This window comes from Hemiscyllium ocellatum, chromosome 19 (assembly GCF_020745735.1).
Source record: "Hemiscyllium ocellatum isolate sHemOce1 chromosome 19, sHemOce1.pat.X.cur, whole genome shotgun sequence".
NCBI lineage: Eukaryota > Metazoa > Chordata > Chondrichthyes > Orectolobiformes > Hemiscylliidae > Hemiscyllium > Hemiscyllium ocellatum.
The window spans coordinates 41,516,967-41,536,166 of record NC_083419.1 but is presented as its reverse complement, the minus strand read 5'-3'; the positions used below and the strand labels follow the sequence as shown (position 1 = coordinate 41,536,166).

The window sequence follows — 19,200 nt, the reverse complement described above, 5'->3', positions numbered from 1 at the left end:
CTATTACAACTGCAGACCCAAGCTACACTGAACAAACTGAGTACAAGTTCCCTGATACTTGACTTAAATTGGAAGCAGGTAAGTGGAGGAACTTTATAATGCAAAGAAAACCTCACGTCACAAATCATCAGAACAAGGATCCAAATGAATCAGGCGCTGATCCAAACTCCAAAAAAAACCATTTGCATTTCACAGTCAGATTGTTACCCTGGATTTGTACGAAATGGCTTTGAGAAAGAATCATTCAAAAGTAATCTGAAACAATTTATTTTTGTGCACTACACAGTAAATATGATAAAGCTTTTTTAACTGTAAGCAAGTAACACCCTAGTAGACAGCATACAGGAGTCTTAATTTGGTAATATATTGATAAGCAAAATAAAAAGCATTGCAACTCTTCTGTGCAAAGTAAAAATTCATTAGTAGATTTCTTTGAATCATTTACTCAAATTTAACCTACCTTGTACAAATTTTCATTAGCATTTGCTCCAAACAAAGATCTTTGATTTTCCAAAATGAAAGTATTCCAAGTATTCCAGAAATATTCCAAATGAAAATATGAACATACTCAGAAAAAAATGCTGCAATATTCTATAATTCACTTTTGTCTGCCCATATTAAATAGAATCTATAAATATTGCACTCTATCAGATCAAGTGGCGTTTGGGGCCCTACATTCCACATTTCTTGCAGTTCTTATTTTACCTTTCAGGTTTGGTTTGGTAAATTTAAAATATAATATACTATAATTTGTGCATGTTTCTGTTGCAATTACTTTAGTTTTTTTAAAAGAAAGATTGACAAAGACTTGAGCTGCAGCAACTAACCATCCTTTAAGAACTAGATCTCAGAAAAGTCCAATAGCTTCACTGAAGAGCTTTTAAATGATGCCACGCCTAATGTTTGCTGATCTGCCTCCAGCAGACCTCCCTGGAAACCTGATGCTGTGAAATCCAGGCACTCCAGTTGACTGACCTGGCAAAGGATCTGTTGGATCGAATGATGGTCTAAATGGAGGCAATGTCCCTGGCATCGGTCCTGATCCGGGTAGAAAGCGATTAATTGGATCTCCTCTGTAAGGCAGCTGAGGATGCTCATCATATTCACCTCCAATAACCCCAGGTGGATAAAACTGGCGAGGCTCAAAGGGGAAGGGATTGAAGAGACCAGGCTGACCTGGAAATGGGGGCAAAGGCGGTGGCAAATAGAGAGGCATTCGGTGCAGTGTTTTCCTTCTCATCACATATTTTTCCTTATAGAGCTTTAAAACAAAAACGGTTACGCTCAAGTTAGGACATAGAAAATACTGGCAGTCCCTTTAACTGTCAATTCCCCTTTTAGCTATTTTCACTTTTAACCTATTGCAACTGCCTTACCTATTTCTATGCCATTGGTGAGACAACAGGGTGGGGATTGTATTAGGTTAGCGCAGTCATGGATCTCATTAAAATGCTGAGGGGAGAAAGCAGTATCTCAATCTGACAAATCCTCCCAATTACTAACAAAATTAGGAACTTACTGACATTTATCAGTGACTAATGCTAGATGGACTATGGCGCAGGACTACCTGTATCACTTACTCTAATGTTTTTCTTCCTAAAATTGGATCCAGAGAACTTTCAGTATTATTCTTGACATGGTCATCTCAACAGCAGAAAACAGCCCTTGCCATTATGTAGCAGTCTCCTTGCTTCAATTTCTCTTTTGTTTGGCTGTGTCTCATGCAAGGGTGTAAATTGGCAGGCAAAATCAGTTCTTCAGCACCTGTGTAACTCGTCACTGAGTACAAACATCGAGTGCCAGGTTGTGGACAATCCATATAAAAGAGAGATTAATTCACCCCTCCCTTCAGTATGTCCTGGGAGTTCAGTGGGAAATTTGGTTGATTTCTCTCTCCTCTATCTAACCCACAGACATGGAGGACAATTGTGAAAACAAAATAGCATTGACATTCATGCAATATTGGAGTTCTAGTCAGTCATCTCTGAACTATAAAATAAAAATATTACATTTTTCAATTAGAGAATTTTCAAAAGAAAAAGCTCTACTCACCTTCTTCCAGTCATGACTGCTGACTCGTGAATCTGTTTCAAAAACAGAAAGTTAGATAATCCTCAACTTAATTTAAAAGTGAACCAGTTGGCAAGGGACAACATATCATTTGAAAGTTTGCCACTTAAATGTGACTCAAAGGTTTTATTAATCCAGAAAAAAAAGGCTGATTCAATAACTTACGATGATTCCTTTAAAATCTAATTTGAAATTTACAATATATGCAAATGAAAGAAAAACAAACTTTCACTCAGCTAGGACCTTGCATGATTTCAGGCTGTTCAATGATGAATAATTTTATAGTTTATGACCAATAAATGAGATTTATTTATTTTCTATTTATTAATTTTTTAATTCACTCATGAGACATGTCCATCCCAGTTGCCTGCAGAAGGAAATGGTGAATTGCCTTCTTGAACTAGATGCATCTACTATGCTGTCAGGAAGTGAGTTCTAAGATTTTGACCCAGTGACAGTGAAGGAACAATGATATAATTTCAAGTCATTATGGCATATGACTTGGAGGTGAATTTGTGGCATTCTCATGCATTCGCTGGTCTTATCTTTCTAGGTGGTACAGATTGGTGAATTGGGAGATACTGTTGAAGAAGCGTGGGCGAGTTGCTGCAGCGCATCTTATAGATGGTAAACACTGCTGCCACCAGATTTTGATACTAAAGGAAGAAATTCTTGAAGGCGATAAATGGGGTGCTAATCAACTGGGTTGCTTTGTTCTGGATGGCAATGATCTTCTTAAGTGTTTTCAAACTTCACCCATCCAGGCAAGTGGACATTCTCACGACTTGCATCTTGTAGATGATGGACAGGCACTTGGGACACAGGAGGCAAATTATTTGCCACACAATTTCTAGCATCTGACCTGCTTTTGTAGGCACATTATTTATAATAATCTAGTTCAGGTTCTGGTCAATTGGTACCCCCCAGGATGTTGATAATGGGGGATTCAGCAATAATAGCTTTGTTGAACATCAAGGGGAGATAGTTACAAGATTCTCTTGTTGGAGATGATTATTGCCTGGCACTAATATTACTTGACACTTATCAACCCAAGCCTTGTGTTGACCAGGTCATGCTGTGTGTGGACATAGATGGCCTTCAGTATCTCAGGAGAACCTAATACTGGTATGAGCATATTAGAGAGTTCATAGTGGAGCAAACGTTATGCCCTGTTTTTAAGTATGACAGTCATTATACTTTAGGATTATGTGCAACATGTGTATAAATGTATTATAACAGCAGTATAAATTATCAGGCCACACAGCAGTTTACCAGCTGCCTTGAGAGGACTTCCTGAATTTCAACAATGCGAGCTCACCTCTGAAGTCCCTCAGGTATAGAAATCTCCAAAGTAGTTGGTCATTGGTTGCTGTGTAAAGATCCCGGCACACCGTTGAAAGAGATAAAATAGAAATCACATCCAGGAGCCTGAAAATTCGCAATTTGAGTTCAAGGGGTAGAACCACAAGACCAAATACATCAGGGAGGTTCAAAGCTGGAGGGATTTAAAACATATCATTTACAAAAAGCTATTTTTGTATGAGAAGTAAACCATACTTTGTGTAATTAAAAAAGGCAACCTTTGATTCCTGATTCCAAACTAAAATATTGAAATGCAACAACCTGCACTGAAAAAAGCACTTCTAATGTAAAACAAGCAGAAAGGAAAGGCATTTCAATTAAACACTTACTGGTTCTTATTCCCACTTTCCCTGGACCGCTAGGTTTACTCCAGATTTAACAATCCAAGGCAGTTCTAACAAAAGAATGCACTCAATGCCCTTTACTAATGCAATGTCAAGTAGAAATAATACTGCAAAGAAATCTTACCAATACAATCCTTACAATCACAAGTGAACCCCTATACATGGACTTGTCTGTTGATCAGTTCATCATGGGTGATTGGCCCGCTCTGTCTCAACTTCTAGTCGTTGATCAATTGATGTCCCTGAGCTAGCTAAAGCTTTACTGTGAGGTAAGCTGTTTCATGTCTTTTTTCCAATACAAAATTGCTGGAAACTTTACACCCTATCCAGTCTTCAGCAAATGATAAGTTTAACAACTGGCAAATGTCACTAATGTATCAATGCTTTTCACGTCAGTTTATCAATTAATTAAGACTAAAACTTTGCTTGTGCCTGTTGCGCTCACTTTTATGTCATCTAATCAACTGTATATCTAAACAGCGCAATCTATGACAATCACAAATTCAGCTGATAAATAGTCCATATTACCACACCTAATTCACTACATTAAAAATATCTTCAGGTTTTCAATAGTAACAATGACACTTCAGTTTATTACTGCATGAGTTATAGGTTTGATATAAACCACATTCCTTTAGCCGAACAAAAACACTTCAAAATCCCGGCGATCTTTTAAATTATTAAGTTACCACCAGGTTTCATAGATCTCTCCTTTTCATTTAACTTCATTTCAACTAACCCAGCAAATTTTGGGTTAATATTTAACACATTCCAGAAATATGAAAGCCAGTGGAAAATCTATATGAAATTAATATTTCTGAATAATAGAGCACTTTGTAAAGTGAGAGCATTCCCTGAATAACACTGCTTCTATTTGTTTTAATGTTGTTACAGAGCACACTGAGTCTTCTTACCATTCTTACTAATAAGGCTCCTTCCGCGATCTAGAATTAGAATCAGAATTAGAATCCTACAGTGTGGAAACTGGCCCTTTGGCTTAACAAGTCCACACTGACCCTCCGAAGAGTAATTCACCCAGACCCATTTACCTCTGACTAATGCACCTAACACTATGGTCAATTTAGCATGGCCAATTCACCTGACCTGCATACTTTTGAATTGTGGGAGGAAACTATAGTACCTGGAGGAAACCCAGGCAGACACAGGGAGAATGTGCCCTTATTACATATTTTCTTATGGAAAAATTGTGTCCATTTAACGTATCTTTAATTACCACTGTATTTTTTGGGAACGTTAAATAAGGAGTTGTGCTATTAATTTAAAATTTAAATCAGTATCATCCACATAACTGTTACACTGTTGTTCCTGCAGAATCATAGATTGAGGTAAAATTGAGATTCTTGGTAGAACAGACTTGGTCATATTTGGTCTGGAGGGAAGCATCAGGTTACAAAGCCAGCCATAGGTGACTGAAATTAAAACTAATTCAGTAACTAATTTTCAGACAATTACTTCCCAAGAATCTTATTCAGCTTTCTAAAAATATTATGAATGTTCAATACAAATTAACAGCCCTGTCGCTCACATTTCCTGCCTCCTCCTTTAAGGCTATATCAAGAGGACATAAAGAGGCCAAGGCACTTACCTTGCCTGGCACTGGCGAGAAGAGGGTACACAAGTTGATCTTTGAACATGCAGGAAAGTTTTTGTAGATCTTTATACAGATTTGCAGCATCTCCCTCTTGCAAAGACAAATAAATATTATTATTACAGCTGATCTTAAGATTAAGCCAGAAATGACATCTCTGTTACATTATCATTAGTGACAGACAGTGATTACACAAAACCTATTGCATATAGAAACATCTGTTCAGATGTACTTAGGAAACTATGCTCCATACTAAAAAAAAAGGGGAATTCAATATGGAGAAAGAAAAGTATGAGCACACGTAACCTGAAGCAAAATACTGAAAAGGACACAGAATGTTCAAAAGTGATTTAAAAAAACTGACTCTGGGAAAGACCTCCATTTGAAACATGAACCTCTCAAGTACTGATTTACATATTATGCAATTCCAATCTTTAATTTTCTCACACTTTGGAAGGAAGTGAGAAGGGCACGCTCTCAGCAGAAAGCCACATTTTGTGGACTTTGTTGTTTTACCCTATCAGGAATATACCAAAGAAAGGGGTTAAAAACCAACTGCAATGCTAATCTGTGTTCCCTTGTGGAAGAAGGGACTTCAGTAAACTGAAGCACAAGGATATTACCAGGATTGGAGGATTTGAGCTATAGGAAGTTGCTGGACAGGTTGGGGGTGTTTTCCCTGGAGCATCGGAGGCTGATGGGTGACCTTATAGAGGTTTACAAAATTATGAGGGGCGTGGATAGGATAAATAGATAAAGTCTTTTTCCTGGGGTCGGGAGTCCAGAACTAGAGGGCATAGGTTTAGGGAGAGAGGAGAAAGATATAAAAGAGACCTAAGGGGCAACTTTTTCACACAGAGGGTGGTACATGTATGGAATAAGCTGCCAGAGAAAGTGGTGGAGGCTGGTACAATTGCAACATTTAAGAGGCATTTGGATGGGTACATGAATAGGAAGGGTTTGGAGGGATATGGGCCGGGTGCTGGTAGATGGGACTAGATTGGGTAGGGATATCTGGACAGCATGGATGGGTTGTACCGAAGGGTCTGTTTCCATGCTTTACATCTCAATGACTATGACTCTAAATGCTAGCCTGGATTTGAGTGCTTGTGTGTTACGAAGGGCACAGTCAAATAACCACCAACTAGTCATCCTTGCATTGTAGATAAAACAACTGTCTGAGTAAGAGAAGCTAATTAACCATCAAACCAGTCGGAAGGAAACAGGACAAAACTTTTACAGTTAGGTGACATTGTTAAAAATCCTGAATTCGACTGTTCAGATATCAACATTTCACAATCTATTATTCACAAACCACCCAAAGAGACAGATCCACATGTCTTTTAACTGTTTTCTTTTTAATTGCATTTACTTACTCCTAATTTGTGTGCGGTTACGCCTGCACTGCACTTTTCATTCCTTTTGCACTTAATAAATAACAAACTCACTTTAGTTAACTCAAGGATGCCCAGTTAAAATTGGCTCCTTTTGAAACAAATTCATTTGCTCTAGGTAAAAGGCATCCACAAGGAAGGCATAAGTTAACCTTATTGCAACCAACCAAGGTAGGTGAGTGAAGAAAGTAGAGGCCCCATCCTTCCTCGGGAAGCTTAATGGCTTGGGATATCCACCAGAAACTATAATAACTTGGGGAATCTCTCTTGTGGCTATTCATAGCAACATTCACATGCATGCACATGGAGAAGGTAATGACAATAATACATTAGTCTCAACATTAAAAAAGCACACACTGGTCAGACATCTACGAAGGAGCTCCAAGGCGCTATATAAAGCTAATCATGATCCGTTTTGACTGGTCTTGTAGTATGCTTTACTGAAGCAAATAACCAAACTTTTCGCTGATGAAACATTCAATCAAAAAACATGAAGTGATATGCAAGAATCTAATTACTACAGTAGGCTACATCCTTCCATCTGTGGACTTATGTTAAGTCATACTGGTCTTGAATTTGGTAGTTCCCAGTCAGTATGAATCCAAAGTATAAAAGTCTCTGTAATTTAGCAGAAAATGACAATCCCATGTCCCACTAGAACAGAGTTACATTAATGCTGTTACCAGTATTGTGATACTTAGTTTAAAATGTAGATATATTTTTGCCTTTCATAGTAACTGTGTCATAGAAACATGCACATTTAAAAAGCGGTGAAAAATTCCAGAACAGAAATTATGAACAGAGCTTACCCAGTCTATTTACATAAACATAGGATGCAGGAAGCAATTGTACTCTCTTTACACTTTTGACATTCTCATTTATCTTCAGCGTGGCTGTCAGAGATAAGGAAAATCATTGATACAATCAGCAGGTGTTCATGCATTCACAATCAAACTAAAATTCTGAAGGCTCTTGTGTTCCCATCTCAGAGCCAGGAGGTCTAAGTTCAAGTCCCACCTGTTCCAGAGGTGGGGTCATCGCATATCTAAACAAGTTGATATAAAAATATCTAACACAGAGCTCTAGTAATATTTCATCTTTGATGGAGAATTTCAATAATAAGCTTAAAGGGCAGCATACTGGAGGATTAATACAACACCATTGAGTGGTGGGATACATGTTCAATTTGAAACCCAAAACTGGTGAGTAGCCAAATCTTGGCCAAACATTATGAAGATTCAGATGCTCATCCAGAATAAAGGAATTTGAGCTTAGTCTTTGGAGTAACTGTGCAAAAATGATATGCAAATCAGAATTGCATTGGCTTTAAAAGCAAAAATCTCTCTTAAGCTAATTATCATGGCACAAGAATTGGAAACAAGACGCAGCTACCAAAGTATACTTATAAACTATTCCCTGGTCAGTCGCCATCCAGTTTTAAACATTAAAATGGTTCATTTTACCTCTTACATTAATAACACACAAACTTGAATGACATTTCTGTTACCAGCAATCACTCTCTAATGAGTATAATTGCCCACCAGGAAATTCCATGTCATTGGTCATGGATTCTGTGGATCCTTGCATAGCTGATAAGCCTGATCCGAAAATTGCATCACTCACCACACATTTGACATTTCAGTATTACATTATTGAAGATGCAGTTTTCAGATATTACAAACTAAGACTCCATCCATCTGTCAAGTAAATGCAGTAGGTTTCATTTGACTGTTCAATGTAAAACAGGCATATGGTACCAAAATAGGTTAACAGGTCAATGTGCTCCATGCTGTGGGCTCGGTCAGTGTGCACAAATTCACTTGTATTAATATAGGCTTCTCATAACCTCAGTGTCCTAAAATATATTACAAATTCTTCCATATGAACAAAAACGCTCTGCTAATTTTGCAGAATCTACATGAAGCTCACAATATCACAGCATCACCCACTTTGTACAAGTATCATAAACTTTAAGCCAATTACATAGGTATGTTGGGAGAGTTGGCTAAGATTGATGGGCAAATAGATGAAAACATATGGCATTAAAAAACAATGCAAATCACTTGCTTAAAATTTAAAATTTTGTTTAAAGAGTATGTCCCATTGAAAAACTCCAAGATCCACTTGTGACTTACAAAGGAGGTTACGGATAGTACTAGATTAAGAGGGTTTATAATGTTATAAAGAACAGTAGTAGGTATGAAGATTGGGAGTTTTAACAACCAGTAAAAGGTCAACAAAATTTAAAACAAGGAAAAAAATGAAATGCAAGAGCAAACAAGCCATGAATATAAAAACTGATTGTAAGATTTACAAATGTATGAGGAGAATATAAAGCAAACGTTGGTCACCGAAAAGTACTAACAGGAAGAAATCATCACGGGATATGAGGAACTAGGAGAAACCTTGAACAAACATTATGTATCTATCTTACTGAAGGCAAATATATATAACAGAAGTGGAAGGCAAACATGGGGCTAATCAGTGTGAGGAAATGATGCAATTAATATCAGATAAACATTTAGCAGAAAAAGTCAAGGAACTAAAATCTGACAAATCACAAGGTTCTACATTCTAGGGTTTTCCAAGAGATAGCTGCAGATCTAGTGATGCATTGAGGAGGATTCTCTAAAAATCCTCAGAAAGTTGGACCACTTCCAGCAGGTTGAAAGCTATAAAATTGCTATTCAAGCAGGCATGATGAGAAGGTGCCGAGGTTGGATGAGAAGGTGCTGATGTTGGACTGGCTGGACAAAGTTAAAAATCACACAACACCAGGTTATAGTCCAACAGGTTTAATTGGAAGCACTACCTTTCAGAGAACCGCTCCTTCGTCAGGTAGCTAGTGGGGCAGGACCATAGGACAGAATCTATAGCACTAGATCATACGGTCATGCTTTAGAATGGATTGCAGGTTTTGACTCATTAATATGTAAATCTCAGAACTTTATCCAAGTCTCATTCCTGAGATAACTTAAGGTTTTATTTTAAGAAAAGGTGACAGCTTTTGCTATGTGATTGTATCTGATGTGTTTTGTGATTTTTAACATTATTCAATGCAGAAGCAGGAGAGAAAGAGAGATTTACAGGTCAGTTAGCTTGGCCAGTTAGTCATTGGGAAGATACTGGGATCTAATGCTTGAACTTTTAACAATGCAATTAGATAAGTACAAAATGATTAGAACAAGTCAACACCAAGACAAATCTTTTCAAAGTGAAAAGACTATTTGGAAAAAATTGTTAGTGTTTGTTTGCAGATGTAGCTAATGGAATACATATAATGGGGACAGCAGTGTACTTGGATTTCCAAAGGAATTGAACAAGATGCTTCATAAAATAAAATACACAAGATAAGGGCACATGGAGGTAGGTGTGATATATTAGCACTGGCAAAGGATTGGTAAATAGAAAGCAAAGAAGGCATAAATGAGGCATTCTGAAGAAGATGACAGGCTTTGACTTGTGGAGTGTCACAGGGATCAAAGCTAGGGGCCTCAGTTACAACTTCTGCTCCCAACTTAGAAGAAGAGACAAAGTAAATCATCTCAGATTGCTGACGGTACATGGCTGGATGAGAGTGCAAACTGAGGACAGCGCAGATGCAAAGGTATACAGGTTATAACGATTGAGTAAGCATGTGGAAATGATTGGGAAATCATGAGATTTAGTTTAAATTAAGAGTATTGTGTTTTCTACTCTTACAATGAGTGAAACGTTCAAATGTTAATTCTAGAGATGGGTGTACTCTTACAAAAATGATAAAAATTTAGCATCCAGGTACAATAAGAAAGTAGGAAAAACATTATTGGCCTTATTGCAAAGGAAGATTAGATTAGATTAGATTACTTACATTAGATTAGATTAGATTACTTACAGTGTGGAAACAGGCCCTTCGGCCCAAAAAGTCCACACCGACCTGCCGAAGCGCAACCCACCCATACCCCTACATTTACCCCTTGCCTAACACTACGGGCAATTTATCATGGCCAATTCACCTGACCCACAAATCTTTGGACTGTGGGAGGAAACCGGAGCACCCGGAGGAAACCCACGCAGACACGGGGAGAATGTGCAAACTCCACACAGTCAGTCGCCTGAGGCGGGAATTGAACCCAGGTCCCTGGCGCTGTGAGGCAGAAGTGCTAACCACTGTGCCACTGTGCCGCCTTGAACTGAAGAATAAGACCATAAGACTAGGAGTGGAAGTAAGGCCATTCGGCCCATCGAGTCCACTCCGCCATTCAATCATGGCTGATGGGCATTTCAACTCCACTTGCCAGCGTTCTCCCCGTAGCCCTTAATTCCTCGAGACAACAAGAATCTATCAATCTCGGCCTTGAAGACATTTAGCGTCCCGGCCTCCACTGCACTCCGTGGCAATGAATTCCACAGGCCCACCACTCTCTGGCTGAAGAAATGTCTCCGCATTTCTGTTCTGAATTGACCCCCTCTAATTCTAAGGCTGTGTCCACGGGTCCTAGTCTCCTCGCCTAACGGAAACAATTTCCTAGCGTCTACCCTTTCCAAGCCATGTATTATCTTGTACGTCTCTATTAAGTCTCCCCTTAACCTTCTAAACTCCAATGAATATAATCCCAGTATCCTCAGCCGTTCCTCATATGTGAGACCTGCCATTCCAGGGATCATCCGTGTGAATCTCTGCTGGACACGTCCAGTGCCAGTATGTCCTTCCTGAGGTGTGGGGACCAAAACTGGACACAGTACTCCAAATGGGGCCTAACCAGAGCTTTATAAAGTCTCAGTAGCACATTTCTGCTTTTATATTCCAACCCTCTTGAGATAAGAGGCAACATTGCATTCGCTTTCTTAATCACGGACTCAACCTGCATGTTTACCTTTAGAGAATCCTTGACTAGCACTCCCAGATTCCTTTGTACTTTGGCTTTACGAATTTTCTCACCATTTACAAAGTAGTCTATGCTTTTATTCTTTTTGCCAAAGTGCAAGACCTCGCACTTGCTCTCGTTAAATTCCATCAGCCATTTCCGGGACCACTCTCCCAACCTGTCTAGATCCTTCTGTAGCCTCCCCACTTCCTCAGTACTACCTGCCTGTCCACCTAACTTCGTATCATCGGCAAACTTCGCTAGAATGCCCCCAGTCCCCTCATCCAAATCATTAATATATAACGTGAACAGCTGCGGCCCAAACACTGAACCCTGTGGGACACCGCTCGTCACTGGCTGCCATTCTGAAAAAGAACCTTTTATCCCAACTCTCTGCCTTCTGTTAGACAGCCAATCCTCAATCCATCCCAGCAACTCACCTCGAACACCATGGGCCCTCACCTTGCTCAGCAGCCTCCCGTGTGGCAGCTTATCAAAGGCCTTTTGAAAGTCTAGATAGACCACATCCACTGGGTTTCCCTGGTCTAACCTGCTTGTTACCTCTTCAAAAAATTCCAACAGGTTTGTCAGGCATGACCTCCCCTTACTAAATCCAAGTTGACTTGTTCTAATCAGACTCTGCTTTTCCAAGAATTTAGAAACCTCATCCTTAATGATGGATTCTAGAATTTTACCAACAACCGAGGTTAAGCTGATTGGCCTATAATTTTCCATCTTTTGTCTTGATCCTTTCTTGAACAAGGGGGTTACAACAGCCATCTTCCAATCATCCAGGACCTTTCCTGACTCCAGCGACTCTTGAAAGATCTCAACCAATGCCTCTGCTATTTCCTCAGCCACCCCTCTCAGAACTCTAGGGTGTATCCCATCGGGGCCAGGAGATTTATCAATTTTAAGACTTTTTAACTTTTCTAGCACTATCTCTTTCGTAACGGCAACCATACTCAACTCAGCCCCGTGACTCCCTTTAATTTTTGGGATATTACTCATGTCTTCCACTGTGAAAACTGACGCAAAGTACTTGTTAAGTTCTCCTGCTATTTCCTTATCTCCCATCACTAGGCTTCCTGCATCAGTTTGAAGTGGCCCAATGTCTACTTTTGCCTGTCGTTTGTTTCTTATGTACTGAAAGAAACTTTTACTATCATTTCTAATATTACTGGCTAGCCTACCTTCATATTTGATCCTCTCCTTTCTTATTACACTCTTTGTTATCCTCTGTTTGTTTTTGTATCCTTCCCAATCTTCTGATTTCCCACTGTTCTTAGCCACTTTATAGGATCTCTCTTTTTCTTTAATAAAGAGGTTTTGCTGCAATTGTACAGGGCTTTGGTGAGACTACACCTATAGTATAGTGTGCAATTTTGATTTGGACATACTGATTCCACTCTGGGAACTTGGCCTTCATTGAAGCATACATTGAATAATTCTTGTAAGATCAAGTAAAAATTTACAATGTTTCATAACAGAGCGAGAGAGAAAAAGTGAAACTAATTTCCATTTAGATCAAAGGTTTGATTGCCTAAACAAATGCACGTATATTCCAATCAAAAGGTCATACAAGGTAAAACAATACTGTACATCTCAAACTAATGGAGTGTACTCCTTCCAAAAGGTTAATATGCATTACCATTAACTACAACCAGATTTCCCATTGGGATGCAAGAGAGAGTAGCGGACCCATCTTCACAGAGTGGGTGATTGTACTGTAGTCTATAGACACCTTCATTCTTCCATTTCTCAGGCATTTGGGAAATCTTCTGTCCAGTACCCTGTAAAAACACAAGGGTAATACTTGTTGCATATCATAATCATTCCCTTCTCAGAATTCTTATAAGTTCTCACTAAGGTATCAAGTTCAGGCCTCAACCAGCATAGGTGTACAAGGATGATTTGGTCTTTTCCCTTTCTGAATAAATATGTCACATTGATAAGTATGGCAAACTTACAGAACTTTTCCAGAACCTAAGGATTCTTGGAAAATGACTACCAATGCATCCACTATCACAGTAGCTACTTCCTTTAATATCCTAGAATGCATTCCAACAAGTCCCAAGTCAATCCACTACCCATTAATTGAAACAAAAACAGATTCCCCCTGGAAAAACTCAACAGGTCTGGCATTATCCACAGGAAGGAAGCAAGATTAATGTTTCATGTCTGGTGACTCTTCATCAGAACGGTCAGCATCTGGGAAAAATTGGCACTTATGCTGATGACGGGACAGGGAGGTAGGGTAGAGATGGAGCCCAGAGAAAGAGAGCGTGCACTATAGTGATATGAAAGGGCCAGGTTAAAAAAAAAGAATTGAGTAACAGGCCAGGATAGAAGTCAAGTTGAATATGTGATAATAAGAGCTAAGAGGAGGAGGGAATAGGTGAGCTGTACTGAAAGCAACCTGTGTGATAACAGGCCTAAGAGGAAGTGCGCTTGGTTGACTGATCTAAAAGTAATCCATAACATAACATCTCTGCCCATCTGTTCATCTCTCCCCTCCCCCACCTCAACTTCAGCATAAATACCATGTTTTCCTAGATGCTGCTAACAGTTCTAATGAAGCAGCACTGGACTCGAAACACTGACGCAGCTTTCTCCTCATGGATGCTGTTAGAACCGCTGAGCTTCACCAGCAGGCTTTGTTTTGGTTTCCAATCTCCAGCATCCACAGTTCTTTGTTTTATCCATTAACTGAACTTCTGCCTGACATCCACTTAAGGTTACATCACAACAACTCATGTGTCAGTGGAAGCCCTTAAATGGATTGTTAACCTCAACTTCAAATTATAACTGCTTCTCCAGCTATATAAACCAAAAAACTTCTTTTTTCGCAAGAACAACAACTCTGGCTTCTCCAGTGTTTGTACATATCTGAAGACTTTAATTACTCGTAACATTTCTGTAAATTTCTTCTACAACCTCATCAAGACCTTAAAACCTCTAAGAGTGGTGCCCAGAATTTAATAAAGTAATCCATCTCAAGCATCCCAAGTGTTATGGATCAGGCCAGATCCCCTCAAAACATTTCAAGAAGGCAGCTCAGACCGTACCTTTTCTAGTTGTTTTAAGTAGGTATACAATGGATATTCCAGAAGTGATGCAGCTGGCCCAACTATTCAGTTTTAAACAAAACAGAATTTATTTATAGACTACTGAATGCAACACAAACAAACAAGAACTGAAATTAGCATAATGTAACCTGTCTAAAAACCCAACCAACACAAAAACGCTACTTAACAAAGATCTGTTCTGATTTCCTGCAACATCACATAATACCCCCTTGACAAAAAAAGTAAAATTGAGCACAGATCCTTATAGGAGAGAGATGTCAGAGAGAGAGGATCAGCATGGCGCTGTTCCCTTAGATGCCAGCTAAAACTTGACCAGCAGCTCAAACAGATTGTTTGCTAAAACCAAACCGAGATAAAACCCTGAACTGGGAGAACTGACTACTCCCGTTTCATTGTACGGGTGTTTTAAAAAAAAATGCTTAAAGGCATCTTCAAGTAGATACTTCCAGACATATCGGAACCTCTGCCTTTATGATGCCTCCCGAAGAAAAATAAGGACAAAATAACCTTGTTAAAGGAGCAGCATCATCATACTAGTATTTTATTGCAGTTTAACATCATGTTAATATACTCTGTTGCTCTTGGGGATTCTTGGCTTTATTAACAGCCTTCTCAACTTGTCTGGTCACTTCAATATTTCAGTACATAGACTGAGGGTCGCTATTTTCAGTTAGGCAAGAACTTTGTGAAATTTAGATCATAATCTAGACTAACCATTTTGTGCAGTAGAGATGGGGCTCACTGTTAAAAGTCATTGCTCTGCAAATAAGTCATGAGTGTGACTGAGAGTAGTTGATGGTAGTTTGTGTCAATATTAAATATCCAGTGGCAAATTTGATGAGTAAGGAATGAGTCCTGGCTAACATTCTTTCCTCAGTTAATATTAAAAAAAAACTGGGTTTTATATAAGACTTTGGAGCTCTGGGCGAGAAGGTCCGAGTTCAATTCCCACCTATACTAGATATTCATCATATGTGTCAGGTTGATTAAACATAGCTACAGCTCAGTTGTTAGGAGCTCTTGTGGCATAGTGTGTCAGAAGACCCTGATTCAAAAGTCCCACCTACTCCACACATGTGTAATAACATCTCCAAACAGTAAACATTTAGAGCCAAATTTTGTTGTTCTGATTTAGTTTAGTTTAATGGCGGTAGTCTAAGTAAGGAGTTAAATTCTTTCCAAGTTGGGGGTTGGCTCTGGATAGGGACAAGCAGAAACTGATGATTATTCTGTTCTGTAAATTTACAATGAAATGTCTACATTTCTGAAAGTCTTTTTTCTACTCAATTCAATGTATAGATATTGGTGTGGTAAAACTCTCACAACAGACTAAAGCATTTTCACCAATTAATTGCTTCTTAAGTATAGTTACTACTGTTTTATAGACAGATGATAGTCAATGTGCAAATACCGTAGCAGAGATAACCATTTAATCTTCTTTCGGAGGCCTTGATTTGGGGATAAATGTTGGCTACTCTCAGAGAATGTTCTTATTCTGGTGTATTTATATATAAAAGAGTACAATAACAATTTTTATATTTGTTTAAGGAAAGGAAAATGGAAGAACAGTTTTCAACATCTTGCAGACTGAATACACTGATAAAAAGCACAAGTATAGGACAATTTTGTGTTGTCAAAGACAGGGACTCATTTTAAACATAGAGAAAAGTTCAGAACAGAATGGGTGATGCACATGGTGAAGATTTGGGAAGTTAACCATGATTCCATTCATCATAAAATAAATTCATTCTGTTTTGATCTAAAGCTTCTGATGTTTGGATATCAATGTTGGAAAACTGTATATGTGCAGATCTTATAATGAATTCCAGGTCACTCAGATTGTTTACCTGCGGAATGTATCCTGCCTCCAGCATGAGCAGATGAAGCACTACAATCAAAGCTTCCTTTGGGTTGGTGCACTCAGCAGAATGATAAAGGGTTTCTAATGAATGTGGCACCATTCCATCCATTGCTTCACTGCACAGCATTGGTTCATCTGGATATTTTGCTGGGGTGTCTTCAAATGTCATACACATCTCATCAGGTGATGAATTCTGGACATTTGCTTCGGACTGCTGATGTGCATGAGCATTAATCTGATGATTGGACTCGAGTCTATTCCCATCAATCGCAAGGTGCTGATTCTGAGCAATATTTGAGTGTGATGGTTTCTCGTTTACATTCAAGTCTGATGTTGATCCAGAGGCAGAGAGAGCAAAGGCATCAGGTAGTATTAAGCAGATCAAATCCCCTGAGACTATTCCTATCGATCTCATTGTTTGCTGGTCATCAGTCAGAACATCTTTCCCATTTAAACTGATGTTGAATTCCGTATCAGAACTTTAAAAAATAGCAGACAACAATATATAAGTTAAAACAGAGACATAAACCCTTAATTTGCTGCACAAATACAGAAACATTTGCACAAATTCCATTGCAGTTATTAATCCCCTCAAATTAAAGAATACATTTCTTGTGCCTCAAAAAACAATGGGTTGATGCTCTCTAATACATTAATGATCATATGAGGTCTAGTGGTGTATGACAGTATAGATTATTACAAAGTAGTAGTATTGGGTAACAGCACAAGTGGCCACACACCGAATTTGCTGCATAATTAGAATTGTTTTGTGTTATATAGCTGCAGCTGATAGTGTTATATAGCAGCATACACTGCCACACTTAGAATTGTATCATGGTCATATCCAAATCAATAAACATTGCAGAACTGAAGATGTTCCCTGTTACAAAAACAGCTATTTTATAATAATAAAATTTAGTCACAGGCTGGCACCTATTCTGTGGCTGTATAAAGTAACAATCAGAGTAGTGGCATTCTCTAAAAGCACGACATTTCCCACTTGGAAAGCCACAGTTGTATCAAAGTAAGATAGTATTACATATATTACATTAGAGTAGGGAGTGTATGTTGCCACACGCAAGCCTTTACCTCTTCTTTACATTCCTGAAAAAAGATAACTGACCCAACAAGTTGATAAACATTCAATAGTGAATGAGCTTATGTTGTATTTTAGTATTCAAAGTCACAAGCTGTTGAGCAGCTAATGCACTCCTATCAGTTCGGTTATGTAATCCATTGCATAATCTCAGCCTCGGAACAATGGGACTTGACAATTACTATCCATTTGCTGCTACTCAAAGTGTCTGTGTATGGGCTTTGGTTAAAGACAAGAGCAGGCTTAGCAGTGATGGTCTCCAAGGCTCAAATCTTTGATTAACACTCTTTGCATTTATATGGCTGGATGAACAAAGTGTCAACTTGGGCAAATTACTGAGGTTTTAATTACCCAGAAGCTATACAGCAGCAGGAATTGGCATAAAAAGGATGAGAACAAAAAGAAAATATTGTGTACTCAATTGTGGATGGACCATTGTCTAGAATGTATTAACATAGATGATCAGATATTTATTATCCTTGGTCTAGAATTGTGCATAAAAGTAATGGTTTTTACCCCACTGAAGAGCTTTTTTCTTCATACAGTTTCCAGAGTGACCTCCTCTCAAAGTTTTGTTCAATGTCCGCCATTGACAGTTCTGTTTCATTGCACCGATTGAAGAGGATTGATGAGGGCAGAGTGGTGGACATGATCTATATGGACTTCAGTAAGGCATTCGATAAGGTTCCTCATGGTAAACTGGTTAGCATAGTTAGATCACACTGAATAGAGGGAGAACTAGCTATTTGGATACAGAACTGGATTGAAGGTCAAAGACAGAGGGTGATGGTGGAGGTTGCTTTTCAGACTGGAGGCCTGTGACCAGTGGTTTTCCACAAGGATTGATGCTGGGGTCGCTGCTTTACATCATTTATATAAAAGATTTGGATGTGAACATAGTAAGTTTGCAGATGATACTAAAATTGGAGGTGTAGTGGCCAACAAAGAAGATTACCTCAGAGTATAATAGGATCTTGATCAGATGGGCCAATGGGCCGAGGAGTGGTAGATTTATAACTTAAATAAATGTGAGGTGCTGCATTTTGGAAAAGCAAACCAGGGCAGGATTCATACACTTAATGCTAAGGTCCTCGGGAGTGTTGCTGAGCAAAGATACCTTGGAGTGCAAGTTCATAGCTCCTTGAAAGTTGAGTCACAGCTAGATCGTGAAGGTGGTGTTTGGTATGCTTTTCTTTATTGTTCTGTGCAGAGTGTAGGAATTGGTAGCTCATGTTGTGGCTGTGCAGGATATTTGTTAGGCCACTATTGAAATACTGCCTGCAGTTCTGGTCTCTCTGCCATAGGAAGGATGCTGTGATACTTGTAAAGGTTCAGAAAAGCTTTATAAGGATGTTGCCAGGGTTGGAGGATTTGAGCTATAGGGAGAGGCTGAACTGGCTGGGGCTGTTTTCCCTGGAGCGTTGGAGGCTGAAGAGTGACCTTATAGAAGTATACAAAATTACGAGGGGCATGGACAGGATAAATAGGCAAAGTCTTTTCCCTTAGGTCAGGGAGTCCAGAACTAGAG

General features: G+C 38.9%; 1 protein-coding gene across 1 annotated transcript in view; it reads right to left on the bottom strand.

Annotated features, from left to right (window-relative positions):
- Nucleotides 1–251: 251 nt before the first annotated feature.
- Nucleotides 252–19,200, bottom strand: part of fbxo7 (F-box protein 7) — a 39,423-nt gene continuing 20,474 nt past the window's right edge. The window contains exons 3-9 of the mRNA XM_060839390.1: nucleotides 16,563–17,055; nucleotides 13,278–13,419; nucleotides 7,589–7,672; nucleotides 5,383–5,478; nucleotides 3,389–3,565; nucleotides 2,053–2,084; nucleotides 252–1,261 (exon numbers count right to left, since the gene is read on the bottom strand). Coding sequence (XP_060695373.1) covers nucleotides 881–1,261; nucleotides 2,053–2,084; nucleotides 3,389–3,565; nucleotides 5,383–5,478; nucleotides 7,589–7,672; nucleotides 13,278–13,419; nucleotides 16,563–17,055 — 1,405 coding nt within the window. The 3' untranslated portion in view covers nucleotides 252–880. The remainder of the gene's footprint in view (nucleotides 1,262–2,052; nucleotides 2,085–3,388; nucleotides 3,566–5,382; nucleotides 5,479–7,588; nucleotides 7,673–13,277; nucleotides 13,420–16,562; nucleotides 17,056–19,200) is intronic.